Below are 21,396 nucleotides of genomic sequence, written 5' to 3' on the forward strand. Positions count from 1 at the left end.
TGTACTGCGTGAACTGCATCTGCTAGGGCTTCTGTGCACTTTTGCAAGGAATCCTTCGTGCACAGCCTAGCCCAGGTCCCAAGCACTCCGTCCTGCATTGCTCAACTCGCTGAGTTGACCACTGACTTCGTGGGACCCTCCTTTGTAGTGTTGAGACGACCGCTGTGCTCAGTTTTCTTGAACCCGTGTTCAATTACTTCTGTGGGTGCTGCCTGCTTCTGTGGGGGCTCTCTGAGTTGCTGAGGGCCCCTTCTGTCTCCTCTTCCAAGGGGCGACCTCCTAGTCCTTCCGGGGCCCAGGCAGCACCCTTTTTCTTCAAACGCGACCTTTGCAGCTAGCAAGGCTTGTTTGCGGTCTTTCTGCAAGGAAACAGCTCTGCATCCTCCAGCATTCCGTGGAACATCTTCTGTGCAAAGGAGAAGTTCCTGGCACCTTCCGTTGTTGCAGAATCTTCAGCTTCTTCCACCCAGAGGCAGCCATTTTGCACCGTCATCTGGGGTTTAGTGGGCTCCTTCCCCCCTGGACACTTTTGTGACTTTTGGACTTGGTCCCCTTCCTTTACAGGTCCTCAGGTCCAGGAATCCGTCTTCAGAGCTTTGCAGTCTGTTGTGGTCTTTGCAGAATCTCCTATCACGACTTTAGTGTGTTTCTGGGGAAGTAGGGGCACTTTACTCCTACTTTTCAGGGTCTTGTGGTAGAGTATCTTGGACACCCTTAGTGTTTTCTTACACTCCCAGTGACCCTCTATACCCTACCCTAGGCCAGGAGTCCCTAAGTGGTGTGCATTCCACTTTCTTAGTATATGGTTGGTGTTGCCCCTAGGCCCATTGCATCCTATTGTACTCTACAGTGTTTGCACTACTTTTCTAACTGTTTACTTAACTGATTTTGGTTTTTGTATTTTACTTACCTCCTAAGGGAGTATATCCTCTGAGATATTTTTGGCACATTGTCACTAAAATAAAGTACCTTTATTTTTAGTAACTGAGTATTGTGATTCTTATGATATAGTGCTATATGATATAAGTGGTATAGTAGGAGCTTTGCATGTCTCCTAGTTCAGCCTAAGCTGCTCTGCTATAGCTACCTCTATCAGCCTAAGCTGCTAGAACACTACTAATCTACTAATAAGGGATAACTGGACCTGGCACAAGGTGTAAGTACCATCAGGTACCCACTATAAGCCAGGCCAGCCTCCTACACTTATCTATTTGCCTTAAACATGCAGCAGCTTCTATCTGAGAACGCTTCCAGATTTCATTATATATGGCATAGATGAATCTTCTACAGCGTGGCTTTCTAGGACCTAACAGGAAGTCCTGCAAGTCTATATCTTCAGAAAGAGTGTTAATATGTTCTTTAACTGCGGCTAACGTTTTAGTCTGTACCTATTGTTGGCACAGTTTACCCACACTGTATGTAGTAACTGTACTCTTGTGTTGACCCGAGACAAAGTGGGGGTTTGGCCGGCTAATCTTGAAACTCCCCGAGGAATTCAGAAAATGTGCCTGACACCTCCAAATTAACCACCCGCTGGGACTGGAAAGTGATGAGTTATAGGTACCAACCTGAACCTTTGCATCCAGTTCTTCCTCGGTGACATTCAGGAAGGACTGCCAATTATTAAACTTTGCCAGAGTAGGGATACTGGGCGTGTTCATTTATTTTATTTTTGCTAACCCCAGACAGGAGGTCTGTTGAATGGTATCATTCAAAAAGACCATTTGCACATGAATAAGACACGCTCTAAACAAAGCTGTATTTGCCAATCTTTTGTTCCTCCTACACTCTTTAAATCAATAGTGTTCTTCCAGTATTCGTAACCTTCAACTGCAAGACGGGAAATAAAGGAGTCTGAATAAATCAGTTTTGTATCAGTTAGCAAAAGTTTCCTAATTTTTGAAGGCGGTTATTTTAAATAATATGGCTCGATGTTTTGGGTCATGCCCAGAAAAATAAGTACATTTATCTGAATAACGTTTTGGGCTCCCCACAGGTGGTGTTAAGCAGTGTTCCCACTGTGTGTAGTTAGGTACTGGTCTATGTCTAGTATCACAGTGCAGGTAGTATTGTCCCCAGTTGTTATAGCAGAACATTTCCCCATAAAACATTGTATTTGTGTATACATCATCACTTTCAAATACAGAATAGACCTTCATTTCAGTTAACATAGAATCAACTGTCTGAACATCCTAATCATCAGATATAACACCAGGTGTAATTACATCAGTCATAGAAATTTTGAAGACATATGGAATTTGAATGACCTCAGTAGGCGCCTATAAATTGAATGGAACGTTGTCCCACACAATCCCATCAGGAATAGGTACAGCTGAAATGTTCACAAGGGGCAAGTCTCTTCGGGCCTTATGTGAGGAACGGTATAGAATTAAGACTTCATCCACAGCTTCATCCAGAGGATAATCAGGAAGGTAATGACCATTTATAAGTAAAAAGAAAACAGTCACGAAACCAATCCATAGAAACAATGCAAAAAATATCAAACATAACCATAAATAGTGCCATGGGTGAATTAAATAGTTATTTTTAAGCCATAGATACAGCTTACATGTCTTTGAAACATTTTCAATCACAGGAGTAGATGAGTCTGAAGAAAAGACACCTATGTCGATGAAGTAACCAGAAGCAGTCTCTGCAAACGCAGGAGCAGGTGCATTACTGGTGTATGGATCCACTTCACGTGGAAGCTCATAGTAGATGCTGTTGTCGGTCTGTGTTGTGTTGGTGTAAAAAACAGCCAAATCTTGGACAGGCGTTGTCGTTGAAGTGGTAACTGGAATCAGCAAGATCTCATTTTCCGCCCTCCCCACAGTCGAGGAGATATTTGTAGCCTCATTGGACATGCTTGTGTAGTCACAAGTAATGTTATTTCTGCTTTGAAGAGGTCTGTCCTGTTGGGTAGTCAGAGGGGATCGGGAACTACCCAAGGGACCTCTGGGTCTACTGTGCAGGATCGGCCACATGGTGAAGTTTGACATCGTTAATGGAAATGAATCTGTTTGCTTTGGAACCAGGCAGCGGTGGTAAGATGATAGTTCTGGTTCTTTGTACACCCAGGACTGGGACCGGTGCTCTGTAGGATGGACCGAATTCCTTCTTGACAGCGATCTTCTCACGCACCAGATCCCTGACTTTAGGAATCCAGTCAGTGGAAGTTGTTGGTAAATCCCTTATTCCTGAAGTGGCAGCACTGGCGAATGATTCATCATCACAAAATTGCTAAAGCTCCTGTAAAACAGTGAGACGTTCATTTATGTCAAAAGTTGTGTCTGCTGCCACCAAACCAGTGCCATCAAGATCTGGGACATACATAGGTATCTCAAAGAGAACCTCATGGGGAGTGCGCCCCCCCAAGGACCATCTTGGCATATTATTCAGTGCTCTCTGGACCCCATATAGGTGATGAAGCCAACTGCGGCCAGAACCTAATACTCTAGCTATTAAAGACTGCTTTATATCACGATTCCTCCTCTCCACAACCGAATTTCCCTCGGGCTGGTATGGTGATGAGTAATGGAGTTCAACGCCCATCGTCCCCATGGTGTCCCTGAATGACTTAGAGGCAAAGGAAGGGCCCTGATCCGAATGGATTGCTGCAACCGCATATGTACCAATAATGATCAGCAGGTCTTTTATAACAGTTAGCGCATCAGCCGACCGTTGAGACCATACTCACAGGAATCTAGAACAAGAATCTACAGCGATTAGGATGTATTTGTATGCACCATCAGGTTGAAGGGGACCGCAGTGGTCTAGGTACACACATTGTAGTGGCCTATTGGACACTAAGAGGGATGTCTGCGGTGGGCGTTTGATTTTGGAGCCCTTGATTTGCTGCAAATGTCACAACAAAGGACGTATTGTTTTGTCTGTTTGTATAGACCTGGCCACCAGAAGCGTTTCTGTAAGAGTGTTACTGTGGCTGAAATACCAGCATGAGCGACACCCTCATGGGCTTCTTTAATGAGATCTAATCTCTAGTCTTGATTGGGGACCACTTGATCTCCTACCCCAGGAATTGTTGCGTAGGCAATAATCTGTGCACTGATATGGTAAGAGTATTTTGTAGGGTATCCTTTTGGAAGAGACTTTCCTTCAGACGAAGCTTTCACGGCAGTCAGAATTTAATTATCCAATCTCGTCTGAGAACAAGTCACTGCAGCCACAGAAGCCATAGCTACTGCGGATTTAGCTGCTTCATCAGTCAAAGTGTGAACAATAACGTGCACTCCTACATGTTGGTGGCCCAATGTATGTACTACATGGACACAAGGTAGCCTATCCTTAAGATCAGCCACCCTCCCCCACAGAGTTTTGTGTTTTATATTGTTCCCTTTGGAATCTCTGAACCCGTTTACTCACCAATGATTAAGATAATCATTGTAGGACTAGACGCAGTAGTATGAGTCACAGACAATTAAAGTCAGTAATCCTGGCTCTCGGTGTTCTAGCGCTAAGATAAGGGCTTTGAGTTTAGCCAGCTGAGCTGTGCAGTTCCCTAAGGTCTGCAAGTAGGTATTGTGAGGGTAGAAGACTCCATCCTTCATCACTCCGCTCACGACTGCACAAGTGGCTGAATATTGATGTTTGGTACCTACAGCTGGTTGTGCCGAACCATCAGTGTAAATGACAGCATGGGATCTGTCAAGTGGCAAAATATCTAGAGGAGCGGGGTACTCCTGTTGGTTGTGTGTCGGAACAACGCAGGTCTTTAGCACGCCTGCCTTAAGAATGCACCCGAAACCACAAATGCTTCTCTGCAACGCATTCTTTTACCGCGCAAATCATTACAACGACTTGTCTTGGGGAAAGCGCTGGACTTGGAATAGTATAGTTTACTATTCCAACGCCAGTCAGCGCCACAGTAGGAAAAGTGTTGGACTTAAAGTCCAACATCAGTCCAACAACACTTTCCCTAAGGCAAGTCGTTGTAATGACTTGAGTGGTAAAGGAATGCGTTGTAAAGATGCATTTGTGGTTCAGGCCGCGTTGTAAAGGCACAATATGACTCGACCCGCGTTGTTAAGGCGGTTTCCCACTCCTGTTTGTATTGGAGAAATTCTTGAGTCTGAAATTTTGGATCAAAGGTGTAATCAACATCGGTGGCAGTCAGGGATGTTGCCCACTGAATCCAGCGGTGATGTAATGCTTTAGCGTTAGGAACGCTTGCTTTGGTGACAGCCTCCAAGGCTGGCACCGGGGTAACGACAACAATGTGTTTCCCTTGGGCAAGTGGCCTCTCCTTAATGACAGCCATCTGAACTGCAGTTAGAATTTTTTCAGTAGGTACAAAACGTTCTGCATTGGAGTATAAATGTGATTTATATGCTATGGGCACTGTGTTGCCCTCGTTAAAGGTAACATAAGTGAACCCAATAACACCAGCAATTATTCTGGTGACCAAATTTGCTTTGTTATCACAGGTGTGCAAGTGTTTTGCTTCTGGCATGTCCTGTTGCAGTTCCCTAAGGATGCATGTGTGTTCAACTGTCCAGTGTCTGCTAGAAAAATCAGGGTGTATCAAGTCATAAAGTGGCTTGACACGTTGTGCGTAGTCAAGTAAAGACTGTAGTTTCTTGAGAGTGTTAGGTGGGTGGAGTTAAGCAAATTTTTCTAGAAAGTGCGGGGCCAAGCTCCTCCCCTCATTTGATAGCTCATGTCCCAGGAACAATACGCTGAGAAAGGCTATTTTAGTCTTCCTGAAACTGAATTTGTAGCCAAGGGCTACGAATCCTAAACGATCCGATCGATTCTGGCAAGTTGAATGTTGAGGTCTTCATCTGTGAGATAGATGTCATCCACGTAGGACAATGCCTCAGGATCAATATCATGTAATATTGATGTTACACGGGCTGAGAACAGCCCTGGGCTCTTCTTGTAGCCTTGGGGCAAACAACAAGAGTTTTTGGGAGCCAAATAAGACTGCACTCAGGTCCCAACTTTTGTGTGCTAGGTTCTGGCAGAAAAAAAACATTGGAAATATCCAAGGTTGTTTTTTATTTTTTGTGCACTATGTTGTTAATTAGTGCTGTGCTATGTGAATTTTGTATAGCGTATGTACATGCATGACTGTTTAAATGTCTGTAATCCAAGACTATTCTATAGGAATGGTCTGGCTTTGCAATGGGGAATAACGGGTTATTCATTGCAGATACACAGGGCTCAATTACTCCCTGGTACTCGAGCTGAGTGAGGATCTCCCTCACTGGAGCTCTTGCTTCATGTTTAACAGGATATTCTGGCTGAGTTTGGGGTGTAGACCTGATAGGTATTACATGGCAAGGTGAGTCCTTGTCCCAACCTACATTATTGCGGTATAATGCAGATGCCTGCGCTAAAGCCCAGTTAACAGTGTAGGCTTGTTTTACTGCTTCTGGAACAAGATCAGAGAAAGAAGGCAAAATTACATCTTCCCCATGTGGGAGCTTACGGACGTGCTCGGGAGGCCATTCCCTTTCGGCCAGTAGGATATCACAACTAAGTTCATCCCAGAATATCACACCAGTGGTGCGCTCTACGTCTCTCTCAATTTGGATATTTAAATCATAAACCCTGTCGGGTGGGAGAAGGCGCCCGTCCACAGTCTCAAATACAATGAAATCGCTAGTTGCTGTTGCATCCAGATGATCTTCCAGACTCTGGCGACATATCGTGACCTCTGCTGCGCTGTCTAACAGTGTCACTGCCCACGTTCTTCAGCAATGTTCTCAAGTGTGCTGGCATTTTAAATTGACAGTGCTGCCACCTTTTTCTTTTTAAACTGTGGCTTTTGTTGTGGGGACTTATCTTCTTTTTTGTCTGAAGACTGTGTTGAGTCTTTCTTCTGTTTCACGTATTCAGGACGTCGATCAGAATGGCCCCCTCTCTCGCTATGTCTATCCGGTGCGTCCTGAAAGGAACAAGAGGGGCGTGAATCAGTATATCTGTCAGGGGCTTTTATATATTCTTTATTTCTGAGAGTATATCTCCTGTTGTAGTTCTCCGGGTTTGGAGAATCTGCTCTCTGATTTTGTCTATCTTTAAATTGTTTTTGTTTATCCCAGTGCTTCTTAGAATCCTCCTGTGCTTGTTTAGTACCTTCCTTATGGGTGGTACTCTGTATTTCGAGCTTCTTCGGCTTGGCTCCCAAACTATCCCGTCCTATACTGGTATAGGTGTCAGAAATAATTTTCTGTAGCTATTTCTCCTGGTACAAATGTGGAATCTCTCTGACGTGCTGGCGTATAGCCAGTGCTACCGCTTTGCCTTTAATATTACTGAATATGATTGAGGAGACTGCGTCAAAGTTACGCATTAATTTCATCCCTTAATCTAGGGCTGGTGCAGCCCCCTGCTCATTCTGAACTGCCAGTAAATTGGCAAGTGTCAGGGTACCATGTGTGGTAGTATAAATTACAGCGAAGACTGTACCCCATGTGGCGCAGTCATCCACCGAGGGAACCATCCCGAAGGGCTTTCACATTGTGAGAATTCTATGTTTCTCTTGTGGTCCCATATGAGGAATCACAGCTTCCAGCTGATTTGTTTTCTGGGCTATCCAGAATGGGATTTTCTCTCATTCCGTGGGTACCATACCCATGATAGTATGTACTGTTTGTGGATTGATCCCCAGTAGCCAATTGGTATCCAGCAGGTGCTGGTGGTGCTGGACGCACTGGTGTAGTCTTCAGAGCTCGCATTATGAACTGAACAAGTCTGTAAAGTGTTACTAGCTCAATGTATAAGTTTTGCAGGTCAGCTGCTTGCATGTTTTGTATACCTGGGTGAGGTGTGTATGTGGCAAACATAGGCCATGTAGGTCCGTCATTACCTAAAGGACCTAATCTCACGGTTTGTATTACATGTGGTATGGCGCCATTAAACCAGTTTTGATATCCTTGATAAATAATTGGGATTTCAAGATACTGGTATGCTTGATACCGCTGAGGTACGTTTGCAATTCTGTATGTGTGGAATGTGAATGATCTTTGGTGTTCCTCGGGAAAGGTGACCCGAGAGTAGAATGTTTCTGTTTGGTAAGCTTCACTAGCTTCTACTATGAATGTAACATTCCCGCCCTCGTCTGTTAAGCAATGTGTTACTTGATGTAATGTTAATGCTTGTCTAGCTTGCCAGTATTGTGTAGTGGGTAAAGAGATGGAACACCAAGTGGGGAGAAAAATCCTATTAATGATTCGAGCTCGAACAACCTACAGCCTAATTAGGTGCTCCCTGTTCAACTGAGGAGGATCTTCCCCAAGACCACGGACGTCTCAGTATAATGGTACTTAGGGATACCATCCTTGGTGGTGCCATGTCGTAGTTTGACTCTTGCTCTAGGCAAGACTGCTGGTTTAAGGATGACAGTACTTATGTTTGTAGGCGACTATGCCAGTCCTTCAACAAGTCGCAACTCTAGTCCCAACCCTTCCGACAAGCAGCACCTCACCAAAAACCCAAACAGTAAATGGTGATTTGTGGCAACCTTTATGCATGGAATCAAGAGTGTGACATCTCAGGGAATGTCATGGTTGAACGGAGATTACCCCTTTCTCACATGAACAACATGTCTCTTTCAAACACAGCCAATGAAGAAGATGCATTTAGGTTTCAATAGGTTTTATTTAAGAAAACTGCAATCTACGATAAGTTGCATGGGCTGCAATGATTAGGATAATAATGAATAATGCAACAAACAGAATGGTAAAGGTAAGAGTCATTAATACAAAGACCCCCACCATCTTGCAATGAAATGTAGTGACATGAGATGTATAATATGTCCTAATACCCTAAGAAAATGAACCTAATCTCTAACCGAAGAAAGCTAGGTGTGTTAAACCTAATCTGCCAATGTCATGTCCATGAGAAGAGCCCCTAACCCTGAGGTCCCTTACTCAGACTCCATAGGGACACAAAGACTGGGTCAGGGTCAAGTCGATGTGCAGCATCTATAGCAGCGATGTCATCTGGTCGGAATCCCTCTGACTGTCTAAGTGAGGTGCATTTATACAGATCTGCTCGGACCCCTGACGTAGGTTTGTTCCCAAACAATAGATAATAAGACATGCGTGGGACGGCAATTTATGTAAACAGTTCCCTTGAAGGCATGAAGAGAGAAAGTACCTAATGTGAACACCTACAGTTTGTTTATCTTTCCGCTCGATATTGACGCTTTAGCGCAGTGGTACTGATAACGTAAAACTAAAACATTGGCCTAACTAGAAACAAGGCAGCCATCTTAAAATATATAATTAAATAAATGCGCTGAATCAAAGCACACTAAGTAGGGTAAAAGTTACACGGTGATGGGGGCATGAGTCTGCAAGCCAAAGACTAAGCTAACTCCTGTTTCCCATTCAAACAAGATAGGATTCACCAGAATACGTGGTCCCTGCAGCGAGGTTATTACATACCTTGGATGTTAAATTAACTTTATATTAATATTTGAATACGAGTAAAGAGACTTAAAAGTTCAAACAACCCTTTGCAAATTATAGTGCTGTTTATACATGTCTAGCTTCTTCTAAACAGACCATAGACAGGTAAATTGTTTTGTGTCATATCACTGAAAGCCAAAAGGCCCCTACCCAGCAATCGTAGAATGCATTACACGGATGCTTTGATGAAAACTGCCCTTATCCCTGACACGTCTAAGGCTGCCACTTGGAGGTCAGTCCATACCTTTGCTAAACATTAACTGGACATACTGCACTAGGCAAGACTTCTCGCCATAACTTATTAGCTTGAAAGGTTCAAATCTGTGAGCCTGTTTGCCTTTTGGGGTTGCGATGGCTTCCTACACGAATCTATCTCTTAAATATGAATCCCATGGTGGAGAAGGAAAAGTTAAGTCATAATGGCTATTTCTGCATACCCATGGTGGAATTCATAAAAGACCCACCCGTCTCCCTGCTTTTGTGAATATAGATTTTTAACTTGTATGGAATGTGTCTTCATTTTTGCTAAAAAAAAAACAGGCTGTCACAGTGTTGGGCATGATGAGATCTTCCAAGATTCTTAAAAGAGAAGAGTCTGTATTTCAGTATATGGAGTAGTGGGCATCAGGGCTTCTTTCTTTCTTCATTTAGGTACACCTTTAACTGTGCTGATTCTACCAAATGTACTGTATATATAGTGAATTGCGTACATTATAAGAAAGAGACCCAACTGTTGCCTAATTGGTTATGTTTTGTATTTACTTGGTTAAATGTAAAACATTAAAGAACATTTTGAAAGGTTGTGTGCTGTGATCTTACACATGCAGTAAGATATTCTAACTTTTATGAATTCGAAATGAATAGCCAGGGAGAAGAACTATGTTTATAAGTAAGTTCCTTCTCACTGCTCAAAACTGTGGTATGCTTCATATGCATAAATTAACTAATTTCATTCTCTATAGGTTACCGGAATATAAAGTAAAACTCACATTTGTCCTCTGTAATTGGAAGGATGAGGATTGGCAATAAGCTACTATATACATTGCAATATAGGACTTGAACATAAAGATTCCCATGTTGAGTTCTACCGCAGAGTGCAAGTCAACACACAAAGCAGTGCCTTTTGTGGTATCAAGGTGATGCTTGTAGATTGTTTGTGATCCTGGGTTGATGAGCCCAGACTGTAGTTGCTCTTGGATGGGAGGACGGATGTTATTCTCTACCACTGAAACACTTGCAGCAAAGGCAATTAGGAGTCAGTGAGAGTGTGTTGGTCACTTTGGCACCCAGATATTGTCTTGAAGATGAGGCTGCTTGTCTCTCTCCAGGTAGTGTCTGGGAGCCAGAACACATGAGGTTGTAGCAAACATATTATCTTGCAAGTTATCTAAGGTATGGGGTCCCTCCAATAGTGGTGAGCTTGTACCCCTTCCCCTTCTTATGCAGTTGTGATTGGTCTTCATTCAGCCATTCCCTAGAACAAATGAGGAAAGGAAAAGTTCTTACAGTCTTAAAGTTAGCAGCTGTCCACAAGCTGAGGATGTCGGGTAGCTTGCTTTTGTATTTTAGGCTGTTTGGACCTTAACATCTCCTTCCCTTCGGGCTGAAGAAGGGAAAGGCAGAATTACTAAGCTCTTCCTCATTAGTCCTGGGACCCACTTAAACCATCTGCCAGAAGTCTCATGGGAGTGTATGGAGATGTTTGAAGCATGATTGCCTTCTGTGGAGCTTCAGCCACAGGTTCCTTCTTACAACATGTAGTGGCTGCCTATGTCAGTTAACTGGCACGCTGCTAACATCTGAATTCTCTGCAGCTGAGAGACTAAAAATAGGTGTTGCCCAATAGAGCAATTGCATAATTTGTGTATCATTCACATATGTGAGTGAGTGAAGGAAAACCAGTATATAGCTATCTACTGGTGACAGAGATAGATTTTGCAGTAATTCATGGAAAAGGGGAGTCCTTAAGTTCATTGTAGACTTCCGATAGTAACAGTGAAATAAGTATCTAGCGTACAGTTGTACAAGAAGCTGAGCCAGTTCAGTGATACAACAATGAAACTCGAGCAACAGGGGCAAGATCGCCTAACTCTGTTACTGACAGTGTTGTATATTGCTACCAGTGTGCTGACACTGATGTCATCAACCACAAATCACAGGTTTTGCACGCTGGTTACCAGAACTGACTCAATACCCATAATTGGGCGGACATGTTTATTTGACACCCAGCCAGGAAGCTGATCAAAAGGGCAATTTTGGAAGTGTTGTGGTAATGAGTATATTGGGGGTAGCGATGGACATCTAATAATTGGGAGACAATGGCTGCAATTTATTTGTATGTGGATGTAGTACAAAGGGCAACCTCCAGCTCACTAAGAGGTAGGCCTATGGTATGGGAGGGGGGGAGATCCTTTATGGTCCTATGCAGGGATCGGGGAAGTAAATTCCTTTCAGTGAGCAGGAGCAGAGATTTCAGAATCCCAAATTGGACAAGTGAAGCAAGGAGATGATTGCACCCTGAAAGGATGAAGCCTAACACTGATCTGGGGGCACTATGGCCCTCATTACAACCCTGGCAGTCAAAGACCGCCAGGGCTGTTTTGTCGATTGCACTGCCAAGAGGCTGGCGGTGCAATCTTGGGAATTACGACCGCGGCGGAAGCGCCGTGGTCGCACTGCCGGGACCGGCGGTTTTCCACCACGTTCGTCCCGGTGGATTTAATCCTCTAGGGCAGCACTGCTTGCAGCTCTGCCGAGGGGATTTCGAGTCCCCCTCCCACCAGCCTTTTCATGGCAGTAGGAACCGCCATGAAAAGGCTGGCAGAAAGGGGAGTCGCGGGGCCCCTGCACTGCCCATGCCTTAGGAATGGGCAGTGCAGGGGCCCCCTGGCACAGCCCCATGAATCTTTTCACTGTCTGCATAGCAGACAGTGAAAAGCGCAATGGGTGCAACTGCACCCGTCGCACCGCCGCAACACCGCTGGCTCCATTTGGAGCCGGCTACCATGTTGCGGCTGTCATCCCTGATGGGCCGGCAGGTGGAAACTCGGTTTCCGCCCTCCGGCCCAGCGAGGATGTCGAAATGGCCACCGCAGGAGTGCAGCGGTTACAACTTGGCGGGCTGCAAGTTGTAATGAGGCCCTATGTGTTCTGCTTTGGTAAAGCTGTTAAACTCTACTTCCAAACCAGATCATATTTCTTCCACTGTTCGCTGTGTTTACCAATAGACCATAAGAGAAAATATTGTATTATTCAATTTCTACCCTTAACCCTGAAAAATATCTATGAGACTGCTCCCATCTACAAAAACACAGTGAGTATATTTCAGCCTCTCCCTCCGTTACATAATTAGCAGGTCATTCTATATTCCCATAATGCAGTACAGGAGCAGGAGGAAAGTTTTTGGGCCTCTGAAGCAATCTGCCAGTGGAAACTTTCAAATTTACTTAATGTGCAAACCAGTCAAAATCTACAAGCTCATATAATTATATATATGTTTCTGCCACCTTACTGTTTTAATGCCCTATTCCATCTGAGTGCTATCTAATGTAGGAAGCTGGCTTTTTATGTAGTGTACCATGTAAAAAGTACAGACGATCCTTATTTGTTTACAGGGACTTACTTTAATAGTCCCAAGTGCTCTATTTGTGGTAGTGTGGTCGAGTGTTGTGCATTTGTGGTAAAGGCACAGTCAATAAATGAGGCACACACAAATAGAAATCCAAGACAAATTTAGGAAAATAATACAGAATTTTATATTTATTTAGACACCAGGATCATCAATATTGGGTAAGTGCTTTAAAGGTTATTGATTTTTATAACAAAACAGTGAAAATAGCAAAGATGTCAGATTTAAGATATGAGCCTGGAATGCAGTAATGTTATTCTATGGGAGAAACATACACTGCATAGGTATACTTGCAAACAGTTGTAGAGGGTTTCCTTTAGGACTTAGGCTGCTTGGAGGCCAAGCTCTCAAGCACCACCAGCAGTTCGGGTTTACCTGCCCTGTTGTGTCCTGGTGCAGAGGTAGTGGTTGCGTTGATAGCCTCTAGTGCTATAGTGTTAAAGTTGAGAGGGACCTGTCAAAACAGAGTCTGCAAGGGGAACTTGGGGACACGTCTGGCAAAACCCAATGTGGGGCTCAGCTTGTTGGGACTCATAGATCAAGGGGACGCAGGCAGAAGACTTGTACTTGGGCTGGGGGGCTTGGGTGCAGAGATGCTGGCTGGCTACTTAGAATTAGAGGCTCCCACGGTTCTTGGTTATCCTTCAGAGGGGCGAAAAACAAAACAGCAGTGCCACTCTGGATGTGGAGCTTGACTGTCTAGAAGACCCTTGACATGCAGGTAAGTTTTGGCGGTGTTCTTGCTGGACACAAACAAGCCTTGGTGTACGCAAGTGCCTAGGTAGTCAGGGTATTGGTGCAGGGGGGCTCCTGGAGGGTCTAGAAACTCGCCAGTGACACAGGGCTGACCTCCTAGAGCATCAAAAAACTTCTCCTGTCATGCTGCTCTCTCGGTGGACCCAATAGCCAACAGCACGGCGTAGGAAGCTGACTCTGTATATATTGTACCAAAATGAGGTATAGTGTGTACAGACTCTAGGGGTTCCCCAGAGGCTTAACAGAGGTTAAAGTAGCTACCACTAATGCTCTCTTTTTTTGGGATTGTGGTCGAGCAATTAGGCTTATCAGAGGGGGGGAGGGAGGAGAACGGGGAGAGGAAGTGCTAGCAGTTAACAGGTAAGTACACAACTTACAATTCCAGTCATCGGGCGGTAGGATGTCCATAGGTCAAAGTTTAGGATAACCCCAAAAGTGCACCACCAGCAACACGGGCCGGGTGGGTGCAGAGGTCGAAGTTGGCTTTGGGTTTGCAGTGGGGGTGCTTGGTAGAAAACAGATTGCAGGTAAGTACCTGCGGTTCCAGGACACAGGCCTGGGGGTTTAGGTCAGCACTGGTGCGGGTACAGGATCACACCAAACACACACACTCAGCGGCAGAGGGGCAGCCTCGTGCAGGATAGAAACACAGAGCTGGGCGCCCAATGCTTTTCAGTGGAGGGATCCCGGGGGTCACAAAAGATGCTGCTGGTTGGACCCAGGGGGTCGGTTCCAGGAACACAAAGACTGGACAGGAAGTACAAGTGCCCGCTGGATGTTGCTTGACTGTCGGTTGGATTCCCCAGGGGCTGCAATGGTCTCCTTTGAATCTTCGCCGGATACGGTCATGGTCAGATGGGGTTCTCCGGATTCAGGCTCCAGGTGTCATTGTGTTGGCCAGGAGGGGTTTACCCAGGGTGGACTCGAGGTGGGAATTGCCTGGGGACCTTTTCTGGACTGGTGGACCACAATGACTTACGCCTTCGATGTCGGGTGCAGAGTGGGCAAGGCTTGCGGATCCAGGGCAGTTCTGGAGTCCTTTATGGAGGTTTCTTCTGGACAGGGCCTCTTTCCTCTGGAGTTCTTGGTCCTCTGCTGGGCAGGCAGTCCTCTGGGGGTTTGTAGAGGTCGCTGGTCCTGTAGGATGCATTACCTTCTTAGAGCAGAGGTGTTTGAAGCTGCAGACAGGCCAGTAGGGCTGGGGCCAAGTTAGTTGTTGTTTGGAGTCTTCACTGCTGTGGTCGGCTAAGCAGTCCTTCTTCTTTCTTCTTCCTCTTGGGGTCACCAGGAATCTGGCGAGTGAGGTTCAGAGGAGCCCCTAAATACAAGATTTAGGGGAGTTACAGGGGTCGGAGGGCAGTAGCCAATGGCTGCTGTCCCCGAGGGTGGTTACACTCTTCCTGTGCCCAGTCCCTTTGGCGAGGGAGGCACATTCCTAACCCTATTGGTCCCTATCCTCCAAAATAAGAAAGAGGATTCTGCAAGGAGGTGATCTCTGCAGCTCTGGACTAGGCCTGGGCAGACCTCAGTGAGTTCCACTCTGCAGAGTTCTGCGGAGTTGATTTAAAACTCCACGGAGGCAGGGTTCCGTGAGCCGCGGGGTGGCACTCTGCCCTGAGTGTGCTCGATCTCAGAAGCGCTAAGCAGGATCGGGCTTAGTTAGCCTTAGCTTATGAGATCAGCGCTTATGAGATCAGGCGGATTCAGGAGAGGGCCGTAGGCAGTGAAAACTACAGTGTCATGCCACTTGTGCACCGGCCTCGTATGTGTGCACTGCACACGGGGCAGCCTGGTACACAAGAGTCCTGGGCAGGCCGGTACACAAGAGGCCTGAAAAAGCAGCTTTCGCTGCCTACAGCCCTGGCCTGAATGCAGGCCAGGGCCATAGGCAGCGAAAGCAGCAGTTTCAGGCCTCTTGTGCACCAGTGTACCCAAAAGAAGAAGAAAAAAAGGAGGACTCTCCTGGGTCCTCGTTGCCAGCGGCCTGGCAATCTGCATCGCTCTGCCCCTGTCCCGGGCTGCTGGCAGAGGGCGGCCCGGAATGTTCCTCCTGGATCCAGAGCAACTGGCACCAGCTCCATCAGGATGAGACTGCACACTTCAGCCCAGTTATGGGCCACACAGCACAATTGCAGACAGTTTGCGCTTGCGCTGTGTGGCCCATAACTGGGCTGCGGTGAGCTCCGCTCTGCTGGCGGGGCTAGCGGAGTTTTTGGGCAAACTCTGCATGTGCCAAAAAAAACTGGCTCGCCGCCCACCCCTACTAGGGACATCTTAGGGGTTGTCCCAGCTGAAGTGGTCACTCCATCTTGTTTTTCCTAATTTTCCATCTGGACCTGCTGCCAAAAGTGGGGCTTGATCTGGGGGGAGGGCATCTCCACTAGCTGGAGTGCCCTGGGGCCCTGTAACAGGAGGCCTGAGCTTTTGAGGCTCACCGCCAAATGTGTTACAGCTCCTACAGGTGGGGGAGGTGTGAAGTATCTCCACCCAGAGCAGGCTTTATTTCTGACCTCAAAGAGCACAAAGGCTCACCCCATGGGGTCAGAAAGTTGTCTGTTAGTGGCAAGCTAGCAAAGAACGGTCAGTCCTGCACAAAAAGGTTGGGTAAAATACAGGGGGCATCTCTTAGGTGCCCTCCATGTGCATTTTACAATAAATCCAACACCGGCATCAGTGTGGGTTTACTGTGATGAGAAGTTTGATGCCATACTTCCCAGTCTTCAGTGAAGCCATCATGGAGCTGTGGAGTTCGTATTGGCAAACTCCCAGGCCATGGACTTAATATGGCCACACTGCTCTTACAATGTCTAAGAATGGACTTAGACACTGTAGGAACATATTGTTCATGCATCTATGCCCTCACCTGTGGTACAGTGCACCCTGCCTTAGGGCTGTAAGGCCTGCTAGAGGGGTGACGTACCTATGCCACAGGCAGTGGTTTGTGAGCATGGCACCCAGAGAGGGATGCCATGTCGACTTTTCCTTTTTCTCCCCACCAACACACACAGTCTGCAATAGCAGTGTGCATGTGTTTCATGAGGGGCCCCTTAGGGTGGCATAAAACATGCTGCGGCCCTTAGGGGCCCTCCCTGGTCACAGAGCCCTTGGTACCACTGATACCTTTTACAAGGGACTTAGCTGTGTGCCAGTTGTGGAAACAATGGTACAGTTTAGGGAAAGAACACTAGCGCTGGAGTCTGTTTAGCAGGATCTCAGCACATGCCCAGTCAAGTCAGCATCAGTATCAGGCAAAAAGTATGGGGGGAAACCATGCAAAAAGGGGCACTTTCCTACACACTTGTTACTGGACAGACGTGGTCAGTACCTGCAGATGCATGGGATGGCTCTTCCACCTCAAGGGAGATGCTGCCTGGTTGATTCCAGCAGCAGGGTAGGGTTTGGCTCCAAGTGGTGGTTAAGTCCTCTGTTCTCACGGTGACTGCTCTTTTGTCCTTTTTTGGTTACCAGTAGATGAATCTGAAGTCCTGGTGTCAGGGGGACCCCTAAATACTGAATTTAGGGGCATCTAGGGGAAGGTAGGGTAGTAGCCAATGGGCTATGTACCCCTGGGGTGTCTACACCCCCTATATGACCACTTGTTGTGCAGAGTGGGCATCACCCTGTCCCAGAGTACCTAGTTTCACCAAAAACAAGGTGGTGAAACCCTTCCTCGAGTGTCCACTTCTGGTACTCCATCTTAGAGGTGTGAAACACACCTCCTGAATAACTAATTTCCCATCTGCTCTGGTGCCAGCTGGGCCCCAGGAGCATTCCCCAGGTCTGGGGTTTAGCCAGGGTTGCATATTAAAGGCAGCAGAGGCTTCAAAGCCCCTGGCCCTGATATGCTAAATAGCTACCCATCCTGCTGGAGGAGATGTGACCACCTTCCTCTGGAGCAGGTACTGTTTCTGACCTCTGAGAGCTCGGGCTCTCACCTGCAGGGGGTCAGAAACTTGTCTGTGGTGGCCTCTGGGTGCATGACACAATAAATCTGGTACTGGCATTAGTACAGATTTATTAAGACAAGGTGTTTGATACCAAACACAATTAGTTTCAGTGCAGCCATCATGTAGCTGGGTAACTCGTAATGACCAGTGTCTAGCACATGTTCTTAAGATGGCTGCATGTTCATTTGTAACATCTAGCAATGGAACTAGACATCACAAGGGCCTATCTGCTCATACAGATGGGCTCTCACATGTAGTATAGTGCACCCTGCTTTAGGGCTCTAAGGCCTGCTGTAGGGGTGATGTACCCATAGCACATGCAGAGGTAGTGAGCATTGCACACCGGGTGCGTGCAGTGCTGTGTTTTCCAAATGGTTTGCACCATTTCACGCATCCTGCAATGGCAGTCTGTATGCAATTTGTGTGTGGGTCTCCTAGAGTGGCATCATATATGCGGCAGCCCTTAGGGACTCTCTTTAGTAACCACGCCCTAGGTACCTGGTATACCATTTACTAAGGGCTTACAGGGGTGCCAAAGTCCTAGCCCACTGGGTTGCAGTTAGAATTTTGGTACTTTGAGAGGAAAGAACACTGGCACTGTGGCCTGCTTAGCAGGGCCCCAATGCACAGTCAGAGTCCAAAACCAGCATCCAGCAGTTCAAATGGGGGCAAAAAGTGTGGGACCCATCTGCAAAGATCCTCGTTTTCGTACATCTAATATATGGCACTAGATAAAAGTGAACTTGCTTTACCACTACTGTCCATATTTCCTCCAGTTACCATTGCATGCCTCAGTCATTTAAACATACTGAGCGGAATAAGCAAATTTATTTTAGCCGTCTGAAAGAGGGATTCAAGGTCCCTTAGCTCTGAGTACATGTCTAAAGAATAGTCTTTTATAAGCCCTAGGGGAAGAACGATTAGATGCTCAGATAAGCTTAAAATAATAGGAAAGGTCTCAGCCATGTTTTCCAAATTGAGGGAAAGCCCAGCTACAGAGTTTTGATTAGCAGGAATTAATTCCCAGCTGTGCCTAAGTGAGGTGAGAAATATGCTTTGGATGTCACTCAGACAAACAAGCAATGATCCTTGTGTCATAACTGTGCAATTAAAGGAATGGCCAGTTCATGTTTATCTAGTGCTGAGCTGAATTGCCTGGGTTAACAAGAGTGACCCCCTAAGAGGCACATTAGTTAATGAAAATAATTTTCTGACTGGGACTTTTCTAAAAAAAAAAAAAAAAGGCAAATCTCTTCAAATGTGACTTTGAAAGTATTGAAAGCCCCATTAGTCCTTCCACGGGTGGGGGGAACAAAATGACCATTGCCTCAGTTGCGCAGTCTGCTGCTCCATTATCTGAACAAATGACTGGGATTTATAAAGCTCAAACAGTGATACCAGAGGGCATCCATCTGCTAAGAAGCATTGACTCTAAAGGAGAGGCAAATTAGAGGGTAAGAGAGGATGGAAACAACCAAGGTTAGAGTTGTTTGTGGAAGGCTGTGTAATCTATGAAGCAGAATTGGAAGATCATTCCATGGTCTGGCTGTCACAAACGAGAAAGACCTGCTACCTACTCTGTTCTGACAAGTCTTCAGACCCATCAGCAGCAAGGGACTGTAAGAGCAGCGTGCAGTGGTGCTTACTTCTGTGGAATATTTACAGCTATTTGGTAGTTCTGATAATGAAACGTTTCCTAAACTATTTGAAAGTTGATCATTAACCTGTCTAAAATAAGTGTACCTAAGTGGTAACATCAAATTTGTTGCAGCAACAAACTGAGGCCCTTTCTCAAAGAGCTCTTTTCAAGCCATGTGCAAAAATGAATCCTTGATTGATTAACTTCTTTCTAAAATTTTCAGACCTGAATGACGAGACACGTGAAGAAGCAGATGAGTCGATTCTGTAGCCTGCAGATTCTAAACGAAAAGTGGACAATTCATGCAAAAGTGGACCTCGAGGACTGATCTTATCTGAATCGTGACAACTTGTTCGTTGATGACCATGCAGATTTCGCCCAGAGCAAAGAATGATTGTTTGGCAGATCTTTAGCATGGGCCTATCCCTGCCACCAATCACCCATGTGTCGATCAAAACACGTTATTCTGCAGTGATGTGATCTGCAGTAAATAAAACATGTATCAATCTATGAAATCAACCACCAAATGGCGATTCCATCTACTATATTCTCATTATATCTGCCCATCCAATAATCTAGCTATTGATTGTCCATCTATCCATGTCTGTCCAGTTGACCACATAGACGTCCTCGTGTATTTCCATCAACTTCACAATCTTTAGGACTGATTTATTAGTTACTTCACCAACTAAATCAGTGTTTCCCTCTAAGGGTATGTGTCAACTACACTATATTAATTCGTAATCCACATTGTGTCTGTTTCTCACCAATTACAACTTTTATACTAACTTCAGCAATTGATCTATGAACCTTCATTTTTCTCTCTTCCATCAAGCTTCCTGGCTTGACTTCATTAAGGCGTTAATATTCGGTCTCCACTGATTCACCTCACTGTTGACATATTTTGTGATAAAAATATTTTTTTATGGATTTGAAGATTAAATGTTTAAAATTGTGCCAGTTGGTATAACATTTGTTCAAAAGAGACTAAAAATGCCTCAACGGAAATTGATCTAGTGTAGGAATGCAAAGAAAAAAACAAGGTGAGAGAAGGGATATGAGGGAGAGGAAGAGACTGTCATAGAGAAGGAATGAGAAAACAAAAAGACAGTTGGTATACAGAAGGAGGAATAGTTTTCAACCAGCATCCATTTAAAATTGAAATATTCAGTTTAGGCAGAATATTTTCAAGAGTTAATTGCAAAAAAAGCTGAATAATAAAATGGTACTGCACATTTTGCAACTGATCATGTTAGTTGTCTGCTGATAATTTAATAATTTTTGCCTTTATGCTTCAGTTACATACGGTTTAGTCATAGGAATGAGGCGAATAAAAGAAATATGGAAATTAAAGTGGACCGCAGTGTTTATATTATTCTTATAAAGTATGATTCTAAGCTTTGTAGCTTTAGTTATGAAACATGATTGTTTGGCTGCCCCTACATTTGTACACGTGACCAACTCTTCGTAATTTCCACTGAATATTAAAATATGTTGTTCATTAAACTCTAGAAAGTATACTTCACCCTCCAAACTTTTGTCCTGCCCTCTAGTCACCTGTTTAAAGCAGGGACATAGATCGCCTAATCTTGTGGCACACGCCCAGCATCATCAAGCTCTCTGCGATGCTAAACTCCACGCTGTCTAATTCAGAGCATATACGTGAAAGGACAGAAGTCGGAGGAGTGACTTTGAACCCTGGTTGATCCGAGCTGGCGGGAACCTCTTTAATCTTATAGGGACTTCTATTTTCAGATTCCTTACCTTTGAATTTCCCAGGCGTCAGACTAAATCTGGAAGATTTTTCATGAGCAGTACCCCTACGTGCCAGTAAGTGGAGTTGATGGCCTCGGAGTGTTGTTTGTGTCATCGGCACCAGAAGTGATATCACAGTACCTATATAGACACCACCTAGGCATGTTGACGTCAGTTCTTTTATTTCTGCGCCAATCAGCTCTGATCAGGAAAAGAGCTACGCCTCAGTCATTT

At 45.3% G+C, this 21,396-nt stretch overlaps 1 protein-coding gene across 1 annotated transcript in view; it reads left to right on the forward strand.

Moving 5' to 3' along the window:
• Window positions 1–20,635, forward strand: part of LOC138267110 (polycystin-1-like protein 2) — a 176,688-nt gene extending 156,053 nt beyond the window's left edge. The window contains exon 13 of the mRNA XM_069215959.1: window positions 19,631–20,635. Within this exon, the coding sequence (XP_069072060.1) occupies window positions 19,631–19,677 (47 nt within the window). The 3' untranslated portion in view covers window positions 19,678–20,635. The remainder of the gene's footprint in view (window positions 1–19,630) is intronic.
• The last annotated feature ends 761 nt before the right edge of the window (window positions 20,636–21,396 follow it).

This window comes from Pleurodeles waltl, chromosome 12 (genome assembly GCF_031143425.1).
Source record: "Pleurodeles waltl isolate 20211129_DDA chromosome 12, aPleWal1.hap1.20221129, whole genome shotgun sequence".
Lineage (NCBI taxonomy): Eukaryota > Metazoa > Chordata > Amphibia > Caudata > Salamandridae > Pleurodeles > Pleurodeles waltl.